Here is a 23685-nt window from a genome sequence, read left to right as displayed (position 1 = left end):
CAGTTGTCACGTAAGCTTTACGTCATCAGATTGTATCCTGTATTTTAGGAAACACCACTGTCTAAATGCACGGGCAAACTTACTTTCAAGTTTATGTTTAAAGGCAGTATGCGTTGACAGGGGGAAGAAAGTGGGCGGCAAAACCCCAATGACGCTCGCTGGTTCCATATACCAAGAAGGTGTCTCGAGACGCGTAGGGTATAGGAAAACTCCTGACTTGTCTCTTGGGTTTTCCTTCGCTCGGATGCGCGTCACAGGCGTTTTTGTTCAATCTCGATCCGGGGGAAGACGAGAAACCCTTGGAACGAGGTTGAATTTTGTTTAACGTTAGTATTGGCACTTTGTTTTTAAATGGTTTTTGTTGTAACTGGTCATAAGTCATTTCGTCATAACCACTCTTTGCGACATTTATTTTATCCATTAGAATCTTCATTGCCGCTGGTCTGTGGTAAGCGAAACACCAGTTATATCGTTCGAGGAAATATCAGCTCCTCTCGCGCCTGGCCGTGGCAGACTGGGATCAAGCTCTTCAACAACAACAAGATACTCTGTGGGGGGTCCTTGATCAACGCGGGGTGGGTGTTGACTGCAGCTCACTGTGTCTACAGGCTCTTTAATGGCCTAAGTGGGGACAGCAATGGCTGTGTGGTACCTCGCAAAGACATTAAAGTGATATTAGGAGAGTTCGATTCTAGAAACACTGATGGATACGAGGTGCACAAGAGTAAGTGTTATCAGTCAGGTGGTAAAATAGGTTCCTTTTCTGGTCTAAAACCTGACACTACTGCATTTATTTCCACGTGAACAGTGATCTGCTTTGTAGCGTTGAGCCGCCCCATTTTTTTAAGACTGACGATATGAATTTCTATTCACCAAACGAAAGTTCGTGAACGATCAGGATTTGAAACGACTGTTTTCTTATCATTTAATCTGGGTAGATATTAACCCTGCCCCTTTCCCTTTCTGCTCACATCGCTTCCCGATCAGAAATCTTGAAGCTAGCGACCGCCTTTTTAGCATTTCCCTGTTCACACTTAGGCATAATATGATCCTTTTTGTTCTTCGCTTGTTTCCGCGTCTAGTTTTTCGTTACCTATAATCACATATTTTTTTTTTTTATCGGCAGTCGTTTATTTGAATTAACGTGGTGTCATATTTCAGACATTTCCAAGATCTGCCCGCACTCCAATTACAACCACATAACGCTGGACTACGATATAGCGCTACTTCGCTTTGAGGCTCCCCTTCTCGCTTTCAACGACACGATGAGTCCCATATGCCTTCCAACCGGTTCAACAAGTTTTCCGTCAGGGTCCTATTGCTGGGTAACTGGTTTCAGCAAGAAAAGGCGAACCAAACGAGACACAAATCTACTGCGTCAAGCCGAGCTCCCACTTCAACCCCTTGGCTATTGCAAACAGCAATATCCATTCTATACCATTACTCCGCGCATGCTCTGTGCTGGTTTTGAAGACGGTGGGATTGACAGTTGTCAAGGAGATAGTGGAGGACCGCTGGTCTGCCAGGAAATTGAAAGCGGAAAATTTGTGCAGATGGGGGTGGTTAGTTGGGCTAGCGCATGCGCACAACCTGGCCAACCTGGCGTATATACCGACGTGAAATATCATCTTCCTTGGATTAGTAGGATTATAAGTTAAGGGGGCTCAAACTAGATTTCCTGCTAGGAGTGTTTAATACATAGACATGATTTTGTAAACTGAGAATTGCTTTTGAAACAGGTTTCATGATTTCGTGGAGGAATGGTAAATTTGTTTCATATGATTTTGTGAAATTATTGTTTAACATATGCAACTTGACCTCGTCAAGTAATTGCTGATTACATGTGATATGATTTCTTGAAATAATTGGATTTATACGGCTGGCATGTTTAACGAAAACGTAGTGGCAGAGGTTTTTGCAGAACTCCGATTCAAACGTATGCTATAACAACAACCAAAACAATATATTCTGCTCGGTGGTTCGAAAACCGATGAACGCTTATCCAAGATTAAAAAGTTAACAGAGGTTTTCATCTCGCCCTCGGGAAAGCTTTTGTAAGCTTATTTTACGCTCGAGATAAAAAAAAGTCTTAATTAAAAGTAAAGGGAAAATCTTTATTAAATAGTAGCTTAACTGGAAACAAAGTGTGCTATAAACCCTGGAATAAAAACGATTTTCAGGAAGGAAAACTCTGGACAACTTTCACGCGTAGAATCATTGCTTAACCCTAGATATCGATCGGTATTTAAGCCCTACTTGCTGAAGATGAGTGTTCAACACTTAAAAGAGTGTGCTAAAAGGAAAGGGAACTGGCATTTACTCCTTTTTCATTGGGAAAGTGAGAGTTGACGCACCGGAAATAGTATCGTAAGCAGAATTGTACAAATTATGCAATTACAGCTGTACAGCAAAACCACAAAGAGGCGGGAGACGACAAGAGAGGTAGGGAACAGGAAGGAAGCGGGAAGTTCAGATCTTCCTCTTCCCGATTCCATCCCACATCCCCTATCCGCCGTCCCCCTTCCCCATCGATAAATTACATCTTCAGGATTGAGATCTGGCGTGAGGAAACCCTTCGCTAATATCTGTTTAATATTTGCCGATATTAACATTGGATATGGCTACAGGAGAGCACGGCGTTTGAAGAGGAAACTACTGTACTATTGATAATAATTTTAGACAGTTCACTAATACTAATTACTACGGCGATGTGAACAGTGTCGCCATAAGGGATAATCTTAGAACTGATAGAACACTTCAAGCCCTAGTTAAATGAAACGTAGGGCGGCAAATTACACTATGGTTCTACAGCAACAGATCAGCAGTCATTGTTCATGGTTCCGCAGGAGAAGTCACACTTTGAATCCACGACAAGAAGTCCTTGATATCGGTATAAACTCCCGGCTGTCCAGCCTTGGCGCAGCCAACGCCCCAACTTGTAGCTCCAACAAGTATGTATCTGCCCCTCTCCTTGCAAACGAATGGTCCACCACTGTCCCCCTTGCAGCTGTCCACCTTTCCTTCCTGGTACCCGGCACAAATCATTTTATCCGTAACAACATCCCCCGTACGTCGCAGGTACTCATCTTTGCAAGTAGTATGATCAATAATAGGGACATGAGCAACACGGAGCTTACTGGAGACCCAGCCGTGTTGGTGCGTCTTACCCCACCCGGTCACTGAGCAGTTGGTCCCCGGAGGGAAGTTGGTGCTGGGGGTGGGAAGACATACCGGGCTCATTGTCTCATTGTAGCCCGGAAGGGGAGTTGATAAGCGCAGTAGGGCGATGTCGTTGTTGTAGATGGCGTGGTCATAGCTGTGGTGCATGCACACTTCGGATATCGCTGAAGGAAAAACAAAAAGAGCGTTAGTTCTAAGATGGATGGAATTTATAGTTCACAAGCAGCTCCTCATATTAACAGTAACATGTGAACACGTTTTTGCTCGTTCATTCGCCCGCACGAAATCTCCTCTTCAAGTTTCCGCTCGGAAGGTTACAACTTCGGGCGTAACGCCACTCTTTGTTGCAATGTAGGTTGTAAAAAGGACTGCTACACGCACAACGTTTCGTCAGGAAAAATTGTCGCGTGTACAGTATTCTTTAAGGTTGGCGGATATTCATACTCGGACTATTACTCTGCTTTCGGAAGCCTTCATATGGCCGTCCTTTTGACTTATCTTCTTTTGGTAGTGTCAAAAAAGCAATAGATCATGATCAGAAGAAGGCACTGTATACAACGAACATTTTTAAGGTTTTGTGTTTAACATTACTCGGTGTAAACAGCAAGCTTATCAACTCACTTGCTTTAACCTCGTGTCCGTCAATGTTCTCCACGTCGAACTCCCCAAGCACCACACGCAATCCGGGACTTGGCGCTACGCAGCCTCGCCTACTGGGGTTGTTACGGACAATACAATGGGCAGCAGTTAACACCCATTCCCGATCAATCAGAGATCCCCCGCAGAAAATGAAATCATCGTCAAGTGACTGGAGCCCAACCTGCCACGGCCAATCTCGATTTGATGCTATCTCGCCTCCCACTATACGGCCTCTCTTGGGGCGACCACAATTCAGTGAAGCAGCGGTTGGCGGTGGAGCAGAAGTTGTTGGAGAGACAGACGTTGCTGTGGAAAGAAAAGCGTCAAGGAAGAATAAATTAAGAAAAAATAACGTTGCGAAATGGGAATGTTGTCATCCATCTCTTTAAAAGTAAACTAAATCTACCATACAGAGGTTGAGCCCTAAGTAAGAGCGACATGCAGTCAAAACTGTTTTCATTCGTCATCCAATGCTTCTACCACTTAAATGTCGACTTAATGGAAATAATGCTTGCTAAACCATGCTAAACATTTTCCTGCGCCCTCAATGTCGACTTCATGTAATTTTTCTTGTTCGACTCAACCAATCACAGAGTGCAGTTGTCAATGACCCTTGAAAACTTAGTTTTGACGCGGTGTTGACCTCTGAATTATTGTTTGATTTATAATTCAGACGTGCGGAGCGTGTGGTAAGAAGGAAATGGAACCGAGAGAATTCCGAACTACTCGCGTCCTTTTCTTCAATTAAATTAAATCTGTTATATTTTCGAGAAGGCAAATCATTAGTTTGTTTATATTGTTTCCGGCAATCATTTTTCTACTATTATATATATGTCACTTGCGTCACCTGTTGGACAGCTTCGCAATGAACACCGTCTTGTCTCTTGATTGTTGCCAACACACGGTCTACCGTCATTTTGAGGTCTGGGGTTGTTACAATAGCGAATTCTTTGGGCCACGCCAATGCCACATGACTTGGAACAGGGTCTCCACTGGCTCCAGGCCCCCCACCCACCATCAACTGGAGAAGAAAATTAGCAACGATAACTAAGGTGACAATGAAAACAACGTTGTCTCATTGTAGCCTGTTGATATAGGCTCCCGGATACACAGCGGCCAAACGTCAGAGCATTATCTGCCCATTGAAATTTTATTAGTACAAAGCTTGTGCGGGTCTGGAACTATCTGTTGTAGTCAAATGTGTTGACTTAACTTTATGTTACACTCGCCCCAGCCCGGCCCCGGTGCCTCCCTGCAGTTCGTAAGGAATACAGTATAAGGAAGTGAATGATGCAAAGAGGATGCTTAATGAGAAAACGTGCAAGCTCAGTAACTTCCTTTCCTACTATTGCCGAATCACCTCTGATTTCGGTCCTCTGCGCAACTAGACATCACGCGACCATCTCAAGCGCAAATTAACTATAACGTGTAAATAGAATAAGAGGAGTAACGCGGATGGAAAGTAGGACGAAAACGTGGTGTTTCTTTTTAAGAATAATCGACTATTCCCACATTGACGTCACAAGTAGAAAGAAGGTACCAGTCACGTGATGTTCAGCTGCCAAAGGATTACGTAGACGTCTGTGTATCCACTTTTGGCTCGTTAAATAGCCCACATATTTCTTCCTCACGAGGGTGGGGAAAGAAAAATCCAAAAATTCGAAACTCCACTGTACTTAGCATGCAGAACAGGCGTTATTATTTTTGTGTTTTTCAGGCGAGCGGAGGCAAGCACGCCTCAGGCTACACTGTATTTTGCAAAGCAAAAAGCCACAGCCAAATGCTGAGTTGAAAAGCATGGCGAGCAGCGAACAGGTGCATTTGAAAGTTCCGTTTCATATTTTTTATTGAAACATGTGTTATAAGTTTAATTAGTCAATGCATTTCCAAAAAAGTTTATTGGTTATTTCAAACTGTAACTACTCTGCGAAGACAAGTCCCAATAAATCAGACTATTAAAATTCCCTATGCTTTCTTTAAGAAAAGCGCGACACAGTAAAAAAAAGTTACAACTGCTACAATAAAATACCATGCCTTACGTCTCAATAACTTAATGACTACTATTCATTTTATCTTGGGCGAATGTCTATAAATAACATGCTTGTAAATATCAGCACTCTCGGTCAGCGTCCCCTCTGCACTATTTTACCCAATTCAGCTTCGAATGCATACAGTAAGAATGCTTCTTCACTGCAGGTAAAATTATTCAATTACTCTGGAACTATTCGGCGGAATATAACCGACACAAAGTTACACGATAATCACTGATTAAAGGTTGGGATTTATCACTAAAAAGCTTGAAGGGTGCTGCAATTCCGACACTCCTAGACGAAACGATACTTTGTTGCAATATCGAGTCTAAGCTTGAGTTATGTCGTGTTTCTTTTGAGGAGAAGTGAAACTAATCTTAGTGAAAGCTACCGAGAAGCACCTTTCAGTGGTACCATTTGTAATACGTTTCAACGAATGTCTAACTTGTAAAACTTAACGTTTAACCACTAAAGTAACTCTTTAGCCTTTCTATACCCTACAGAGCATAATTTAAGTTTCAGGTCCTTTAGAAGTAACGGTTTAAGAAGGCGCCAGACCTACGCCAGCTTCTTGTCGATCCACGACCAGAGGGGAACGATGTTCGTGTACACGCCAGGCTGCCTTTGATTGGCGCATCCAAAGCCCCAGCTCGCGGCACCAGCCAATACGAACGTGCCATTTTCCATGCACACAAGCGGGCCTCCACTATCACCTTGGCAACTGTCAATCCGGCCCTGTTCATAGCCTGCACAAATCATGCGCGATGTGATCTTGTTTTGTTTGTACATTTTCTTGCAACTTTCACGATCAATAATAGGGACTCTGGCAACACGCAGTTTATCCGATATCGGACCGGACTCGCTGATTTGGCCCCACCCGCTGACGAAGCACTGTGTTCCGGCGGGGAAATTCCCACGAGGGCTCGGAAGACATACAGGACTCATAGCGTCACTGTAATTGACACCCGATCTCAGGTGCAGCAGAGCAATGTCGTAATCCATTGTCTGGTCGTTGTACTGTGGATGCAGGCAAATTTTTGAAACATCTGGATGAAAAATTGACAAGAAAATTATTACATTTGCCTTTAATGCCAAAATCATTTGTAGTTTCTCCAATTTAGCTAGATTGAGCTGGTAGGATATGAGGAGGAGAGGCAACAAATAAAAAAGTAGGGTGAGTTCCTGCGCTAGAAATAAAGGACTATAAAGTAATGTTCATTGAAACAACTGTTAGTAGTGATAAAAGAAACTATTAATTTTGATGTAATTATAATCCAGTTTCTTTTTCTTTGGGAAAGAGAGAGTGGGAGGGAAGGGTCACCTTAAAAAACGACATTCTAAGGGGGCGATTAAAAATAAATTTGGATGATCGAGTAAAATTCCAAAAGACTTCTCCCTCCCATCCCCTATAAGAAATGAACACTCCTTAAGCCCTAAAGTACAACATTTCAAATACAAGCTATTGCGACGGAGCTTAGAAAAGGAGGAGGTAATACCTCCACTCCTCTCCTCCCTTATGCGTGCGATTCTTTGGTCCTCTTCCCAAACATCTCTCACTGCGTTTCTTCAAAATTATCCCAAGTCTTTGTTTTCCAGCAAAAATTCTGCTGGCAATATATTCTCTTTTAGATGGTGAAATTTTCCAGTTAGTTGGCTCTTAGTTACAGCTCTGGATTAGCCTTGAAAACACCATAAAGAAAGGAAAACAATAAACATACGTACCCTTGTATATCTCGTGTCCTTCAACTTTCTTCGAGTCTGATTCTCCCAAAACAACCTTAAGTTGACCGGAATTGAGATCCACGCAATCACGGCCTCCGCTAACATGATCTGCAATGCAGTGAGCAGCGGTTATCACCCACTCTCGATTGAGTAAGGAGCCGCCGCAGAAGATTCCTCCACTGTCATCTGACTGGAGCCCAACTTGCCACGGCCAGTTTTGAATTTTTGTAACTCTGCCACCAACTATACGGCTTGATGGTAACTTAGGTTTACCTTGTTTAATAAAAAGAAGAAATCTTGATAAATTACAACGGAAGTGATAATGTCAAGTTACACATAGCCCTCTTGTATTAACCTTAACACAAATTGTGCTTTGCTTCTACTGAATAACTTTTTAAAGTAACACCTTACGTCTACTTGCGTTGGGTGGCTAAATGGTGAAAACTTGCCTAGCTTGTGTGTGAATTCGAGATTTATGGATCAAAGTGAGCGCAAGTCATTGTAAGGAAAGGAAAGCTCTGGATAAATGTAATCACTAGTCGACACAAATTGAAAACTTTTTGTTTGACCGAACTGGCATTTTGACGATGACTGACCTGCCATAATTGGACAAGTTTAATTTTGCACACTAGTTGGAGCAAGATATTTATCTTTTGACGACGAAACGCAATGTCGACACATTTTGCTCTCGAGGTGGAGCTGTCACAAGAGGCAATTTTCCTGCAACTTATAACGCCCACAACACCTCTTCTTCACATTTTGCCTAGAAGCAAAACATTGTGTGTTGCGCGAGTTACAGGAAACATAAACAATATCTTCCACTTTTTGAAAGATTCGTTGCAGCCTGTTCCAAGTCCTTTGAAACTTACAGTCCATTGCTCTCACGAGTCTCGTCAACACGACGTTGCAACAGAAATTGTTATTTGTAACAATCCCCTCAGTACTTTTTCCCGTTGGTATATGCCCGCTCGAAATGTTGCCCTAAAAAGGATTTCCTGCAAATTAATTCGTGATTTTCGTTTAGCGCCGATTCCGGCTAACTAATATAACTGGGTGTAAGAAAGTTCGTATTGTCAAATTTGTTTAACTAAAGTTAACTTGCCGTTCAAGTTGGCAAAGGGCTGCTCCAGGGTTTGGAAATTTATTAAGTTTTGAGCTTATCAACGCTTGACAACATGTCAATCCGTTTTTGTTTTAGTCTTTGTGTGAAGACTAAAATGTTGGCACTATTCTTGATACCTTTGCTGCAGTCATAAGAACTACTCCGAAAAAGGATATTATAACTCAATAACAAACAAATTTAAAGATGCGAAAATTAGGCACTCGTTTAGAGATAACAAATCTTACCCGTATTACACTCCCTTGTTTGAATTCCATAGCCCTCACAAGGGCGACCCCCATGCTCCGGGGGAGGGTCAATACAGTATCGTAGCCTCGCCGTCTTTTCTCGTCCTCCACAAGTCTTAGAACAACTGCTCCAAGAGTTCCAAGATCCCCAGTTACCGTGCACCACTGCAATGAGAGTCAGCGTTAGAACACTGATCTGCAATCTGGTAACGTTTAGATTGGGCTGTCGATGAGACAGTTATCAGCTAAGAGTACACGTCTATAACTTCAAATGAAACCATAAATTTCGAACTAAACGACGTAGTTAATACAGTCTACATCATTACCATCGCCTGAGAACTCATCAGCATCTCCGTCTTCATCATCGTCATCGCCATTATAAACTGGATCATGAAAGCCGTACTCCTCTGATCCAGTCCAGTATGTCTGAAAAGAAGAGTTACTACAGTTATTAAAAGGTTTGAAAAACGAGCCGTAAATGATGCCCGTATGGGCAGCAAAAGCTAGGCTGAATGGCAATGAAGAAGCCTCAGGCAAAACATGGTCAACATATTACTTTCAGCTTCTCATGTATGAATATTTCTTTCCATGTCTTTTTACTTCCGAGGCAAGAACAAGGAAGATATTTTTTGTTCCTTCGGTGACCACACTTCCGTTTCTCAGTATTTGTATGCATTCTTATGCTTGGACCCTTGTGTGATATTTCGCTTAGGTTGCTAAATTGAAACCTGTAAATCCTGTTTGTAGGCTTTTTGTTAAGTTCTTCAAAGAGTAAACAAGGGTGGCTCCAGGAATTTCGGATTGGATGGATCCAAATGTTACCTTTAACAAAAATACCAGAAAATACTTGTGCGATTATTGGTACTTTATGCGATATGAATTCTGTACAACGATTATTTTGCGTGCAATATTGAAATTTATTTCGAGGAAATCTTTCAGCATTGTTCTCTTGTTTCAGTTGACTAACATTTTCCAATTTCATCAGCATCAATAGTATGATATAAATGTATCAACCAAAGACAAGCTATGCAGTCATCCTTTAGTATGGGCACATTTTATGTTTTGTAGACTAAGTGCAGATTTGAAATATGTTGAAAGGGGTTACGGAATCCCCCTCCCCTACCACCATTACCCCCCCCCCCTTCGCCCCTCCGGATCCTCTCCCTAGATTGCTTAGGTAACGAAACTTGGAGAAAGTATACGTAGTTAGTGGTGTTTGCGCAAAGGCAAAGATCTTAGAGAATGGACAGCATGGCAAAAATGGATAATTGACAGGCTTGGCAACATGAAACAATGACGTCACACATTGTGGGAACTTCGTCATTATCTTGCAAATCTTGGGAAGACATTTATGTCAAAATGGCTACCGTGGAATCGACACATACCATGACCAACAAGCACGTCATATCCAAATAATTATTTGCCCAACCATTTCATACAATTAGATTTTCGAAATTAAATGCAAATAAAGTGATAAAATAAAGGAAAACTGGATGGAGCAGGATATCCTGGGGCCAAACACAGCAAGAAAGGAAGTTATACAATTTGGAAGTGTGGAATTTAGCCTCATGCCAGACACACAGTAAGTGTTAAAAAATTTGATGTATGTTTTACTTATCTATTGTGCGTATCACTAATGGCGAGTGTTTGTTAAGAAAAAAACAAAACAAAAACAAGCAAACAAACAAGTGTAGCTTGCTTGTCTTAGAGATTTAAAGTATTTTCAGACTACCATGGATGACCTGATGAACAAAATATTTAGCATCAATTTAGGTAAATACCGATTTTGGCTGAAAGCACTGGAAACCCGATGGCTCAATTCTTCACGGAAAACACGAAACTGTTTGAGATAAGGAAAAGTTCGAGTTAGTTCGAAAAATTGGAAACACGCGATACTCTGACGTTTCCGCATAGGGCCAGGCCAGCAGTGTGTTTCTCAATTCTGGTGTTACGACACAATAGTACAAGGGTGTTCACACCGCTTACGAGACCAAAGAACGCGAAAAACTATCAACAACATCTAGTTTACTTGTGAGATTTGAAACTAAACTTCCTCCTCTAAAACAAGTTAATAAAAAACGTCTTTAGAATCGTAGTTAAATTGTTCAAGAAAACTGACAAATTTCAGCTTACCCGTGTTGCCTGGCATCCGTTTCGCGTCAAAGGAACGAAGCTGAACAAAGCAACCAGACATATCTTGATCTTGAAAACGAAAGTCATCTTGTCTTTGGTTTCTTCTTATCCTCAACGATTTTAACTTGACACTTCAACTTAAAGCTACTCCACGAACCGCCAACTACTAACGTGAAACGCAAATGAAACTTGGTGGAGACTAGATAAAATCCCTCGTGGTCGCCTTTCAAAAACCGGTCAGTCCCGTTGTGAACTGACGAGGTGCTGACAAGTGGAACGTGCCAGACTTCCCAGGAAACCGAAGAGCCGCAGGAACTAACACCAGGATGCGAAAAGGAATTCGATCAATTTTCAGCAGACTGTTCCGAAAAAAAAAAACAACAACAACAACAACATGTGCCAAGTTTAAAACGACTCTGGATGCGTCATCAGAATTAATCCAGAAATCCTTTAGTATTTTTAAAGGAGAACAAGAAGGTCGTACGCGGAACGAGTTAAGATGTCAGGTTTGTCGCCAAGAGATCGTGTACGTGTGGGTCCCATCAAACCGCATGATTTTGTATTATAAAATCTTTCACTTCTCCTCAGGAAACAATACTGAAGGTCGCGCGAGGAGCGAGCTGAGATGTCGGAATTGTCGCCAAGAGATCGTGCATGTTAACCATTGTGTCTACGCGTGGGTCACTTCAAACCGCATGATATTTGCATCATTCTTTCAATTCTCCTCAGGAAACACAGCACAGCTCATCGGATCTCAGCCAGAAGCTCACAGATGAGAAAAATGACACTTTAAAAACGAAGCAATTTGTTAAAAAAACATTTGGCAAAAATTCAGAATTGTCAGTAAAAGGATGAGTTTGGAGACACAGTTGAAGAAACACAAACGAAGAGTGGACTATACGGCCTTTTTTTTGCTATAGATCAATGTTTATTTTAAGGCTTCCGTGTATTTACGAATTTGTCGGTAATCAGGCAAACCACTGGAAGTCAAGTATTCCAGGCACCAAAAAATATTTTGAACTTTTTTCGAGTAATATAATATCAAGGAATTTTGGCCCGAGGGAAGGTCTTGACATTCACCTATTTATACTGATTAGACTGAAAGAGGCTATCAAAACATAACAGGCAAAGAAACTTCTTTGAACAAAAAAATTACCGTCCTCTCACAGAACAGTGATATTTATATTTTGAGGGCAAACGCCTTAACGACTCATACCACTAAAACTCATCTCGTTTTGACCATTCAGAGAAAGTGGCCATTAAACTGATTGCACTCTTCTAATTCCATGTGGTCCCGGTGGGGCTTTGGACTCACTGGTTTTCAGGGCGGGATATCCTATTTGAAAATAGTTCGAGTTTAACGTGAAACGATGTCTTAAATTGGTAGATCGTTAAAAGACTTTCTAGACCAATCTGTAAACATTACACGTGAAATCGAGCCAACGCGTAACGAACTGCAGCTCCATACTGGGACCGTCTGAAAAGGGGCCGAAACATGATAACAAAGTGTACCATTTGTTAAATATGGTATGAAAATCAATGCCTTAAAAAGGATAGTGGGAGGAGGGGGGAGGGGCAGCAACTACCAAAGCAGGATTCGGCCAAGTACCCACCCCCCTCTATCCTTCCCTCCGCCCCGGACGTACCGTATGGTCAATTCCAAAAAGAGATGACAGCAATAATAAAGATGTTCTCCATATTGACAGCCGGCAATCCCTTATCTTGCAGACAGCTAGTCTGCGTAGGGTTTTTGTGCGTTTTTCGCGGTTGGGCCTAACCTTCGATCAGCCTTCTTCTCTTTTTTAGGTTATGCTGGACCGGGCGGAAATTGACGCGAGAGCGAAAAAAAACTGAGTAGGAATTCCGCTCGGTCAGAAAGCGAAAAACGCACTCTCTTTAAAACCCCACGAACGCGTTTTCTACGCAGGCTATCAACCATCCTTCCAACTAACCTACAACTATGATATGGCAGGCAGCCCACCAGGGAGCCAGCTGCTAAGCTAACTGACCAATTTCCCAATTAGCCAAGCAGCAGCCAGTTCGTTAAGTTGGGAAGGATACTCCCCTATATGAGCTATATAGGTATGTGTGGCCCTGTAGGGTATGGTTCTTGAGCCGTTTTTGACTGAAAATGGGTTTAGATTTTAGTGATTTTAGTCCGAAAGTCTGAAAACGTGTTTGGATTTTACAGAAATGGGTATCAGCAATCGAGAGACCTGGTTCAAAAATGGTTTTGAAGTTTAAAGGCTAGGTATGAAATAGGGTCAGGGTCTGAAGAATCGAGCCGGTCCCAGGACCTACGCTACTCTTATTCAACACTGAATAATGGTAGCACCGGCTGGGAGTGATATTCGGAAGACTGATGAGAGTTGAATTGTGAGATTGTGACTTTATTTAAGTCATTACGAGGGCTCAATCACTTACAGGTGTCATGCCCGTGTCCCAACAAACCTTGTGAATGTTTACGTCTACCCTAGCCAAACGAATTGATATACTGTTTCTCCTAGCAGAATGAATCACGGAAAAAAGTCGACCTCTCCGAACATTGTCACGTGACCTTATCGCCAGCAGAATATCCTGTGCCACTCAAACCCAACCTCGTTCCCAGGGCCTTTTCCCTAGCTTGGGTTAAGCTAGGGAAAAGGCCCTGGGAACGAGGTTGCCTCAAACCCCTAATAGCATACAGCCAACTATTGGAGTGGAACGTCCGTAGTGAGAATATAGGATGGCGCTGTCAGTTTAAAATACTAACCAACTTAACTAAACTGATGCAATCCCTACCTGGGCACTGCCACGTGTTACAATTTTCCGTCTGCTGGTTGGGCCCTTGGCAGGTACGTCCCCCATACTTAGGGGCTGGGTTGGAACATGTTCGGGTCCTTTTCTTTTTACCACCTCCACAGATCGCAGAACAAACGGACCATTTGCTCCATGATCCCCAGTTACCATCGACTATAGGGCAAGTCAATCATAAAGTGAAACATATCAGATGGTGTTCGTCGTTACCATATGGAACAACATGAAGAAAACAGTAACGGACGTAAGAAATTAAAAGGAGCATGTCCACCCCCAAATACATCCCAGCCTGCAAGCAAGCCTCAACCCCACCCTCGCACCTCAGTGGGTTTAAAGTTTGCTTGTACAACCGAAGAATAACTCCTATTCTTAAGTGTGCCTGTGTCTTTTTTCAAATACAGTTGAACCGACGCTCCACTTTCGCTGCTCTTTCGGTTCCCGTATTAAGGTATTCCTTGCGTTCTTTCGGGGAAAAGCCGGGACTCCTTTTCCCCAACAGCGACTGTTAATCGACCCTATGAAAGTCGAACTGCGCTGGATGGAAAGCCGTTTAACATGAACACCTTGTTACTGCGGACAGTTTTCTTGGCCCAAACAATACGTTTCGCTTGATTTAGCGACATCCCCTTAACACTTTTTCTCGACTAATGGCGTCCGTTTGACTCAGTATTATTCGTCACTTGTTTCTCGTAAAAGTCGCTCCTTTGGGCTCGTCAAGTGCTGTTTCGCGGAGTAAAAAGACTAATGTAATGAACCCAACACAGGGTGGAATTTTTGAACTACGTCATCTGTCCAGAGCGGTAATTACTGCTCGCAACAAGTATATCTGATGACAACAGCTTTGAGAGAAGCTGAATACAGGAGTAAGTTTTTGAAACAAAAGTCTAACCGAAGTTTTTGTGAGAATATAAAATATTGACGACATTCTTTGTTAACTCAATCTCGTACCCACCAACTTCGTTCCCAGGGTCTCTCCTCTTGTGGGAACGAGGTTGGCCGTTGGTCTTGGGTACGAGCTTGAGTCTTTCTCGTTAAAGTTTTTGATTGGCTGCCCCGTAAAAGCGACCTGCATTGTTTAAATGCAGAAATCCTGCGGTGAAAAATTCCAGTACCTCAGAGTCATTACTGGTAACTAACCACAGGCCAAAGAGCCTGAGGGCTCTGGGTACTAGATTGCTGTCAACTGAATGTAATTAACCACTATCTGAAAGTTTCACCACTTATCTACGAATTATTACCTGGGCACTGCTGACTGTTACAACTAACGGTCTGCTGGCGCGATCCTTGGCAGGGACGGCCTCCTTTTCGAGGGGCTGGGTTAGAACAAGTTCTGGTTCGTATTGAATAACCGCCTCCACAAGTCTTAGAACAAGCGGACCATTTCCCCCATGATCCCCAGTTGCCATTGACTGGCGAAACGAAAAAAAAAAGAAAAAAGAAAAAATTCAGTTCCGAGAAGCTATCCATTTTTAATTCATGATCATCTTCAAGGCACAACACCAAGAAAACTATGACGAGAATAAAACTTGAAATGAAATGTAAAGGTGATTTTTTAGGTCCGGGTAAAGGTTAATTTTGTCTCACGAAAAATATTAGGCAAGTTTATTTAAAAAATCTGCAGCTGTTCGATTAGGCCTTGCACCTTTTAGTTGTTGTATAAAGTCCCTTTCTGGTCCTGATCTACACAAACATCCAACTACAAATTGCTCCTGTATGTTCAAGTGGTCCTCGCAAAGTTTCGTAGAGTCTTTGGAGACTTTTGGAATGGCAGTGCGTTAGAACAACAGTTAGATGGCATGCCAGTGTCTAGTTTCTGATGGATAACATTACCACTCTTCGAATGCTCACTCATGTTGCTGGATTTCCAATTGCCAATGTTAGCACACAGTTTTCTCTTAGTTCCTGGCGTGGGAATAAGTCAAGAAAATTGCACACGCCTCTTCCAAAATGCACGGAATACGAGCAGGAACGAGAATGCATGCAGGTTTAATGAGCTGAGGTATAAAGAAAGACCCACTGCCAATAACCGATGATATCCTAAAGTTTTCTATGGGTGGAATTTTAACTAGCGCGACTGAACATTTTTATGATTATTATCATATTATTTTTATTTTTATCATTATCATTATCATTATCATTATCATTGTTATTATTATTATTATTATTATTATTATTATTATTATTATTATTATTATAGATAATAATGCTATTATTATTTTGCTTACTGAAAAAACGACTAATAACATCTCGACTTCATTGACCAATCAGGTTAACAACCAGAGACACATATACCACCCACTGACGTTCCACAATTCACTTGACTCTGAAGATGACTTCCGCTCAGGTCAAAGTCACCTCAAACAGTCCTTCTCAGGAATACACTCGCCCGGATGATCATAATTTACTTACTTATATTATTATTATGATTATTATCATCATCATCATCATCATCATCATCATCATCATCATCATCATCATCATCATCATCATCATAAAATAAAAGGTCTGGCTTGCTTACCCACACATGGTGAAATGTTGCATCTTTTTGTTTGAGTACGGGAACCTGCGCAAGAACGGCCTCCATTTCGTGGGGCAGGATTGGAGCACGTCCGGCTTCTTCTCTGGGATCCACCTCCGCAGCTCCTTGTACACGCGGACCATCTGCCCCAGGCTCCCCAGTTTCCATTCACAGCTGTTGATGAGAGCGAAGCAAGGAGAAAACGTAGTTGCATTTCTCTATGTTGCATGTGGCCACAAACATATATAAAGACTTTTAATTACACAAAATATTTCCTTGAAGAAAATTCTACCCACTACTTTCTACCAAGCACAGTTAACGCGTATTTTAATTCTCGTAACTTGCTTTTTCTCTGCAGCATTCTCGAGAAAGCCCATTTCAAATTTTCAGTGATAGAAAGAATTTTCAGTGAACAGCTCGCCAGTTCGCTTAGGTGTTTAAGAAGAGCATTATTTTTTCTCGGGGCGTACGGGCTTTCTGCACGATAATTTTGGGTTGTTTTCCCCATATTGCAAAGGCGAATGCACTTTTTATTTTGATGTCCATCATAGCTAATGTAGAACGCAATCAACTTATATTTAAAATTAACTTAACTAAAGGACGGACAAAACAAAACAAGCAAGTCTGACAAATGGACTGAAATGATAAATCAAAAACACAAACAAACGAAATGTCAGTATTCAACTTACGGCATAAGCGGCAGCTTTTTCGACAATTGGGACGCATATATGCTGGACGTCGCACACATTCCCCAATGCGGGCCCAGTAGTTGCAGTTGTAGTTTCTGTCGACACAACCTAAAACAAACAGCAGGGTCATCAGTGCACGTCAAAAGCAATTATACGGTTAGTGGAGGCTGTCACAAGCTTCATCTAAGCTCCTAGAATATCAACAATGGAACATCCAACTGAGCTGAATAAACGGGTATTGAGAAAAGGAATGAAGAGTGTGATGAGTTTTACGGTTTTACTTCTCATTTCCCCTGATGAACAATCTTTCCTCACTGAAACAAAATTTCTTAGTTAATTCTTAGCTTTTAGTATTTCTCAGTTGTTCTTAACTTACCGGCGTTACCGCAGCCGCAGCTCTTCAGACAATTTAAATTCATATATTGGGGGTTTCGCCGACACTCTCCCCTCCTTGCCCAGTCTGCACAAAACCGGTTTCTGTCGACACAGCTTGCGCCTGTTAATGGAAAAACCATCAGCAGTCCTTTAGAATCCAAACTGTATTGTTAAGAAAAACAGAGGTCAGGATGCCAATAAACCTAATAGTAGAAAGCGGAACTGGGAAAAAGCCATATTTTAACTCCTCGCGTATAAAACATTTTGCCACCCATCCTTTTGTTTAGCGTACCTAGATGCCCACTGATGCGAGACATATTGTAAAATAAAGCGTTTCCATCTAAATAATCCTGGTTTTATTTGAGTGTCGCTTGCGATAATTAGACCAATATTGGCTTTGCACACGGACACTTGAATTTGCTTTGTTCATCTGAGTCTGTTCTTTCTATGTTACCGTAAACTGTGTCGTCAATTGAGCACTCTCAATGATCAAATTCGTTGCATGTTTCGTTGTAAGTTTATACTTCAAGAACAGTTAGTGCACCCGGGGAATTAAAGAACCGTTAAAATTCCCAAAATATGGATGTTACACTTCATGACACTTACTTGTCCTCGAAAAATAACCTTGTCCAACAACGAGTAGAACTAAAAACTGTCTTAAAAACGCAGTAAATAACATGGCTGACAACTTTGTAAACGGACACACAGGAAAAAAATCAGACTTGGACCGTTAGCTCCGCGTTATTAATGTGGCGGTTATTAACAAACAATACTTTGAAAAGCTGTTGAATTATGGAATATTTAATGAAGCGGAAAAAAACGTAATTTATTGAATAGATCAAGTCAGTTTGAAACTAATCTTATTCTTTTACTGAAATTTTGTATATCCATAGAATTCGTCTGACAGCCTTGCTATCCTTAGCCGTACTAGACGGAATCAATGGGTCCTTTGCAGCTAACAGTCGCATGGTACAAAAAAAAAACCTTGCTAGAGAGCAAGCTACGCACTGGGACATCCAAACCCGCAAAGCGACTTCATCCAGTCAAATTTGAATTTTCTTTGTTTTGGATGTCCCAGTGCGTAGCTTGTTCTTCAGCAAGGTGTTTTTTGTATCATGTGACCGTTAAGGCCCGTTTAAACGGTTTCAACATTTGCTTCAACATACGTTCAACACAGTTGTTGAACAAATTTCGGGGGCGTTTGAACAGGTCGTTCAACATTGTTGAAAGCATAAAAGAACGTTGAAAGAGTGTTGAATCAAACTAAAATTGGTTTAAACTTTCATTCAACATCGATTCGACATTTTCTTTATTCTTGAAAATGTTGAATGGCGTTGAAACAGTTTGAACACTCCGTTTATCCCACATTTGCGAATTGCCCAGGATCCGTTCACCTGTTGTTGAACGAATGTTGGGTAAATGTTGAAACCGTTTAAACGGGTCTTCAGTTGTAAAGGGCCCATACCGGTGGTTGATTCCGTCTGCGGTCCAGGCTAGACCTTACAACCGAAACCGAAAATTATAAACTTGTGATCTTTTAAATCAACCACACCTCAAAATTACTAATTCAGTTTTCCCGCGCAATTTATAAAACTAATATGGCCATGAAGCGCTCTCTTTAATTATAAGATGAGCTAACATACACTCTTTGTTTTTCTATGAAGGATTAGCAGCTAATTCTTACTTTCAGAAGAATAAACAGGCAGGTAACAACTATTAACCGACTTTTTCAATTTCTTAGTTCGGACTGTTCACTGAGTATTTAATACAACTCTTACAACACGATTTTCGGATTTGGGTTGGGATATAGGCTTCTATTATCAATCCAATAACCTGAAGTGAAGCTGGTTGTACAGGAGAACGTCGCCTTTGTAAACTCCAAAACAGTATACAATTCTTCTCATGTTACATGTACTAGTCTCTTGGCTCGTCACGTAAAGATTGCGTGACAAGCCAAAAGAGCGTCTGTGAGGGAGGCTACTAGTTGGGAGAATTTCTTTCAAAGATGTTTTTTATTTTTATTATTGGAGATCATTTGCTTTATTCTCATGGTCTGTATGTCTGACCATGATAATAGCGACGAGTCAGTAGCGAACTTAAGCACGGACGTTTTTGAGTAACGGACGGCAACGACGGCAATTAAATCAGTTTTCCCTTTTCGGAGCGTTTTCACGACTTCACGTTTGTAACGTCACAGTTATCAACAAGAGTTTTTCCTGCCCGTCGTAAGGAGCAAAACCACTCCAAAAAAGGAAATATTCGACTTCCGGTTACCGTCCGTGTCTCACGAACGTCTGTTGATTTTGGTGGCCCTCCTGCTTGCGTCCGACGGTCGCAAGACTCAATTAACGGGGTTCTGTTGTTCTGTATTGTTGGTGTGATGTCGACCTAGCCGCGGATGTAAAGAAGGAGGCTAGTTTAAGTGAGAAATATTTATATCATAAGTAACATGTACACGATACACAATTTGCACAATTTCCTTTAAACCTATATTACCGGGCAGAGTTAAGTTCTGTCTTCTCCCGGAAGCTAATTCCACAATTTCGTCACACCAATGAATGAAGCACGTTAAGAATTATTTGTCTAACGAGAAAATTAGACATTCACATGTGTGCACCGTCTCCCCACCCTCTCCGCTCGTTCGCTCCAGTTTCTTCGCGCTCAGCTATTTCGCGCGTCCTTTCGACTATCCAGAAAAGGACTGCAGTCTAAATGAGAAACGGGAACAAAAATTTTCTGCTCTCACAGCTGTGTTCTATTTATAGTCATTGTATGCAAACATTTGAGATGAATACATCAGCTCTTCCTCGCGATCATTAGAGAGGGCAATGAGGGAAAGATCATTTTCTCATATTTTCTTGCGCAGCAGGATCCCAGCTCAGTTGTGATCCGTGGGCGACTGTTGACGCATCTGGTTATCCGATAGCGTTGGGAGACGCGCGAGGTCATGTCTCGAACCCGTCGATAGCAGGTACCCATTTCGATCCCCATCTCTAAAATAAATCAGTAGTGGCTGGACACGGTCCGAAGAGCATCATGGTAGCAGTAACTGGCCACCACTGTCAGTTCTTTCACAAGCGCGAAAGAAACTAAATCACGCGAAGTTGTTTTTTGTTGTTCCCCTCCCTCCACCCCTCCCCCACAACACACTTATCTCCCAGTTGACCCCTACACATGTTATTATGCTCTGAAAACTAAAACACGTAATCCGGCAGAAGTAATGTATACCTTCGGTATACCAATAACCAAGCCAGAAGAATCAATTACCACAGAAATGAGATCCTAGTCTTCAATGAACAATCGAGACTCTTCTACCATCTCTTACACTGTATTCATGCGATCTCCGCTTTCAAGAGTTTTGCGCAAACGAACATTATTTCGCAATTTCGGCACTTCTGGTGTTAGTAAAACCAGCATGCAGCTTAAAAGAAGGCATAATTTAGGGCCAGCAGCGCAAACATGAATTTCTAACTCCAAACTGCTTACTGACTGGCTGTCTACGTCCTCGTTTAATAATGCTGCAACTGACTTGGGATACTTACTTGCGTGTTGCAGCCAGCAGCAAATGTAGATGATTAAAGCCGCTGAGAAGAAAGGAAGCTTCATGGCTTAAAATCGACTTGGATGGACTGACGAAAGATCGTTTTCGTTGCTGAAACTACCAGAGTTTCGTGAAGAATGGCTTTTGGCTAAGCTGTCTGTTTGTTTTATGTCTTTCTGGCCGTCAGTGACGTCAATAAGTCATTGAACTCCCATGGCGAAACTGATGCGCTTTGAAAATGGGGAACATTTATACTCCAAAATTTTGAAGACGTTTGGCATTAAAATCTTTAATACAACAGTGCCTGCGTATCTTCCATCTTTTAATGTGGCACTCCTCATTTACCTTTTTTAAAGATATTTTGATATTTATCATATCACGTGACGTATTTTCCTTAATTGGCTGTTTTAAAACATATGGACATCATCAAAATACGGAATTATAAAGGCCTTTCCAGGTGTCATCAAAAGCAACAAAAAAGATGTAATTTGTATAAGGCTTGACCTGCCTAATAATTAAGCATATTTTCAGTTTGAAGGGAAGCATTTGTCCAATCTCCGTGAAACTTTATCGGTATCTTTATTAATTCTCCAAAAAAATTTGTATCACATTCTGGTCACGTGACCTGAAAACGACTTATTACGGTTATAATCTTTACTCAAAAAATGGGGTACAGAAAGTTACTTGAGTGAATGGTTTGAGACGCCAAAGTCGTACTCGTTGGTTAATTTCGTCCTCATAACCGGCAAGGGTTTGTCGAAACTCGGTGGATAAGCTATACCACAAACGATTATCAAATGCGCTTGCGAATTTCTTGTTGACGGCGTTGCAAGCAGGAGCCCAGTTTTAGTAAAGTACCCAAACCTATTTACCGTTTTAAAGCTAATAAAAAAGGGGAACGTGGGAAATCGAACTTTTTGGATAAAACAAAGATTGTACCTACCCACCATGAAACCTTAAATGGGCAACATACGTGAAATATAATAACGTGGGTTGACACTCCGACAGCCTGCTAACAACGCGTGGTATATCAGGTTGGTAGCGGACTTTTTCGTATTAGTCTGTTATCAAACCCCAAATTTGATTTTTCTCAATTTCCCAAAAAGTTACCTCTTCTCCCCACCCCTTCTTATTCTTTACAACCACTAAAACTAAGACGTTTTTGACAGGATTGCGTGCTACAAATCTACGATTGTCATTTTAAACAACACTGAGAAAGGTTGACAAAAAATCTTAGGGTTCAGATGGATTGCCCCCCCACACCTGCGGGCATTAGCCTGGTACTTTTCAACAGTGTCCATCCCGACTCTACCCCTGACATTTGACGGCCTCGGCCTCGTGATTTCACCTCACAATACTGTCACTTCCTTTGAATGATAAGTTCACCAGCAAAGGCAAAAAATTCTTGATTAACTACGTCTCAGGAGGACATAAATGAGATGGTAGGTCTACCGAGCGAAAGAAAGGGCTTCAGTATCCGACATTTACAGTTGGCGTAAAATTAATAACCTTTTATTAGAATAAAAGAGGAAATCAACGTCTTTTTCAACTGCATCGTGGGAAAATTGACCAGCTCGTTTGTTCCCTACACGAACTACAGGAACTACAACCCCTGATGATCCCACAATCCTCAATCACACCATTCTCCTCATAGTAACTGCAGTGGGGAATTTCAGAGAAATCACAAAAGCAGATGGAGGCCAAGAACTTTCTCTTTGGTACACATTTTCTTTATTTATAAAGCTTGAAATTAAAAACTTCTTTCTGCCACTTTACACCGAAAACCATTTTTAACAGCGCTCACCATCAATGCTTAGGATAGAGAAAACACACTAAGACAAATGGAAGATACTTTGTCCTCCTGTCCAGAATGCACAACTGGTACTTAAGCATTAAACAACCCAATAAAATTCCAATGAAATGAAATGCACTTGTTTCGGGGACGCATTTTTCATATATAAACGCGGCACGTGTTTCATTTAGGCGCCACAGACACACGTCAAGTTTACTGGCGGCTTTTGCACGTACAGATGTACTTAAGCATTTCCTTTTGCTCCTATACATGCACTATGCAATACACAAGACAAGTACTTTCAGCTACTCAACCGTAGAACCACGCAAGCTTTTGCCCATACACTACAAGTGCACTTCTTTCACAAATTTGGCGTAAGCAAAATGTTAATCCATGACATAGTCTGGTAACGGTGAATGCTTCACTAAATACATGTACAGCGCAATTAACTACAGAGACTGGAGAGCAATCATAAGTTTCCTACGCCTATGAGGGGTGGGGAGAGGGGACAGGACATTTCAAGTCACAGCTCACCATCTCCTCTCCCACAATATCAAACACGGTTGTTTATAAAGCAAGGCAATAGCACCAAAACATTGTTTATGTAAATCCCGCTTGCAACATTTCACTTGCAACGAGTTCCTCTTGGTTTGTGATATCATAATTATTTGCAGAAGTGCCCACAGCATCACAGCCATCCATGAATCCACAACGAAGACAAACTTGTAGATAACTTTGTGTCCTTGAGAAAGAAATAATGATTCTTGTAGGGCTGTGATCGTGGAGAGCAAGTTGAATAATTTAGTTTTCTTCTTTCTTTTTCTGCTCTTCTTCTTCAGCACTTCCTGTTTGCTCGCTACTTGAAGTTGAGCTGGCTCCTCCTTCTCTCTCAGAGGCCATCTAAAAGTTAGTAACCAAGGAGA

At 41.6% G+C, this 23685-nt stretch overlaps 4 protein-coding genes across 6 annotated transcripts in view; 1 reads left to right on the top strand and 3 right to left on the bottom strand.

Annotated features, from left to right (window-relative positions):
• The first annotated feature begins 41 nt into the window (after positions 1 to 41).
• On the top strand, positions 42 to 2400 carry LOC146464795 (trypsin-7-like). Its single transcript, XM_085129617.1, has 2 exons — positions 42 to 724; positions 1162 to 2400. The coding sequence occupies exons 1-2, from the start codon at positions 352 to 354 to the stop codon at positions 1656 to 1658; spliced, it is 870 nt and encodes a 289-aa protein (XP_084985743.1). The 5' UTR covers positions 42 to 351; the 3' UTR covers positions 1659 to 2400.
• On the bottom strand, positions 2094 to 21131 carry LOC146464793 (uncharacterized). 3 transcript variants are annotated; one of them, XM_085129612.1, is made up of 9 exons: positions 20972 to 21131; positions 17431 to 17550; positions 17055 to 17162; positions 16366 to 16539; positions 15086 to 15256; positions 13833 to 14003; positions 4667 to 4840; positions 3802 to 4125; positions 2094 to 3344 (listed from the first exon to the last, which is right to left on the bottom strand). In XM_085129612.1, the coding sequence occupies exons 1-9, from the start codon at positions 21033 to 21035 to the stop codon at positions 2833 to 2835; spliced, it is 1818 nt and encodes a 605-aa protein (XP_084985738.1). In that variant the 5' UTR covers positions 21036 to 21131; the 3' UTR covers positions 2094 to 2832. The 3 variants fall into 3 exon arrangements, with proteins under 3 accessions (XP_084985738.1, XP_084985740.1, XP_084985739.1); XM_085129614.1 differs by lacking the exon at positions 13833 to 14003; XM_085129613.1 differs by lacking the exon at positions 15086 to 15256.
• On the bottom strand, positions 5648 to 11761 carry LOC146464794 (trypsin-like). Its single transcript, XM_085129616.1, has 5 exons — positions 11052 to 11761; positions 9245 to 9344; positions 8919 to 9083; positions 7572 to 7844; positions 5648 to 6895 (listed from the first exon to the last, which is right to left on the bottom strand). The coding sequence occupies exons 1-5, from the start codon at positions 11136 to 11138 to the stop codon at positions 6408 to 6410; spliced, it is 1113 nt and encodes a 370-aa protein (XP_084985742.1). The 5' UTR covers positions 11139 to 11761; the 3' UTR covers positions 5648 to 6407.
• A 1547-nt stretch (positions 21132 to 22678) lies between the features above and the next one.
• LOC146464792 (stress-70 protein, mitochondrial-like) overlaps positions 22679 to 23685 on the bottom strand; it is a 10445-nt gene continuing 9438 nt past the window's right edge. The window contains exon 17 of the mRNA XM_085129629.1: positions 22679 to 23662. Within this exon, the coding sequence (XP_084985755.1) occupies positions 23564 to 23662 (99 nt within the window). The 3' untranslated portion in view covers positions 22679 to 23563. The remainder of the gene's footprint in view (positions 23663 to 23685) is intronic.

The sequence above is a fragment of the Pavona decussata genome, unplaced genomic scaffold (genome assembly GCF_977016875.1).
Source record: "Pavona decussata unplaced genomic scaffold, jaPavDecu1.1 SCAFFOLD_161, whole genome shotgun sequence".
NCBI lineage: Eukaryota > Metazoa > Cnidaria > Anthozoa > Scleractinia > Agariciidae > Pavona > Pavona decussata.
The sequence above is the reverse complement of the archived record's forward strand: the minus strand, read 5'-3'. Positions and strand labels throughout refer to the sequence as shown.

Bases quoted from the DNA above. Each gene is read 5' to 3' on its own strand.
- LOC146464795 (XM_085129617.1), top strand. From the start codon at position 352: ATGGTTTTTGTTGTAACTGGTCATAAGTCATTTCGTCATAACCACTCT. The intron at 725-1,161 runs GTAAGTGTTATC...GTCATATTTCAG, and splicing joins TGGATACGAGGTGCACAAGA to ACATTTCCAAGATCTGCCCG.
- LOC146464794 (XM_085129616.1), bottom strand. From the start codon at position 11,138: ATGACTTTCGTTTTCAAGATCAAGATATGTCTGGTTGCTTTGTTCAGC. The intron at 9,345-11,051 runs GTAAGCTGAAAT...TCTTCTTTTCAG, and splicing joins ACGGATGCCAGGCAACACGG to ACATACTGGACTGGATCAGA. The intron at 7,845-8,918 runs GTAAGATTTGTT...TTATTAAACAAG, and splicing joins AACAAGGGAGTGTAATACGG to GTAAACCTAAGTTACCATCA.
- LOC146464793 (XM_085129612.1), bottom strand. From the start codon at position 21,035: ATGAAGCTTCCTTTCTTCTCAGCGGCTTTAATCATCTACATTTGCTGC. The intron at 4,126-4,666 runs GTGACGCAAGTG...TTCTTTCCACAG, and splicing joins ATTGCGAAGCTGTCCAACAG to CAACGTCTGTCTCTCCAACA. The intron at 3,345-3,801 runs GTGAGTTGATAA...TTTTTCCTTCAG, and splicing joins CGGACACGAGGTTAAAGCAA to CGATATCCGAAGTGTGCATG.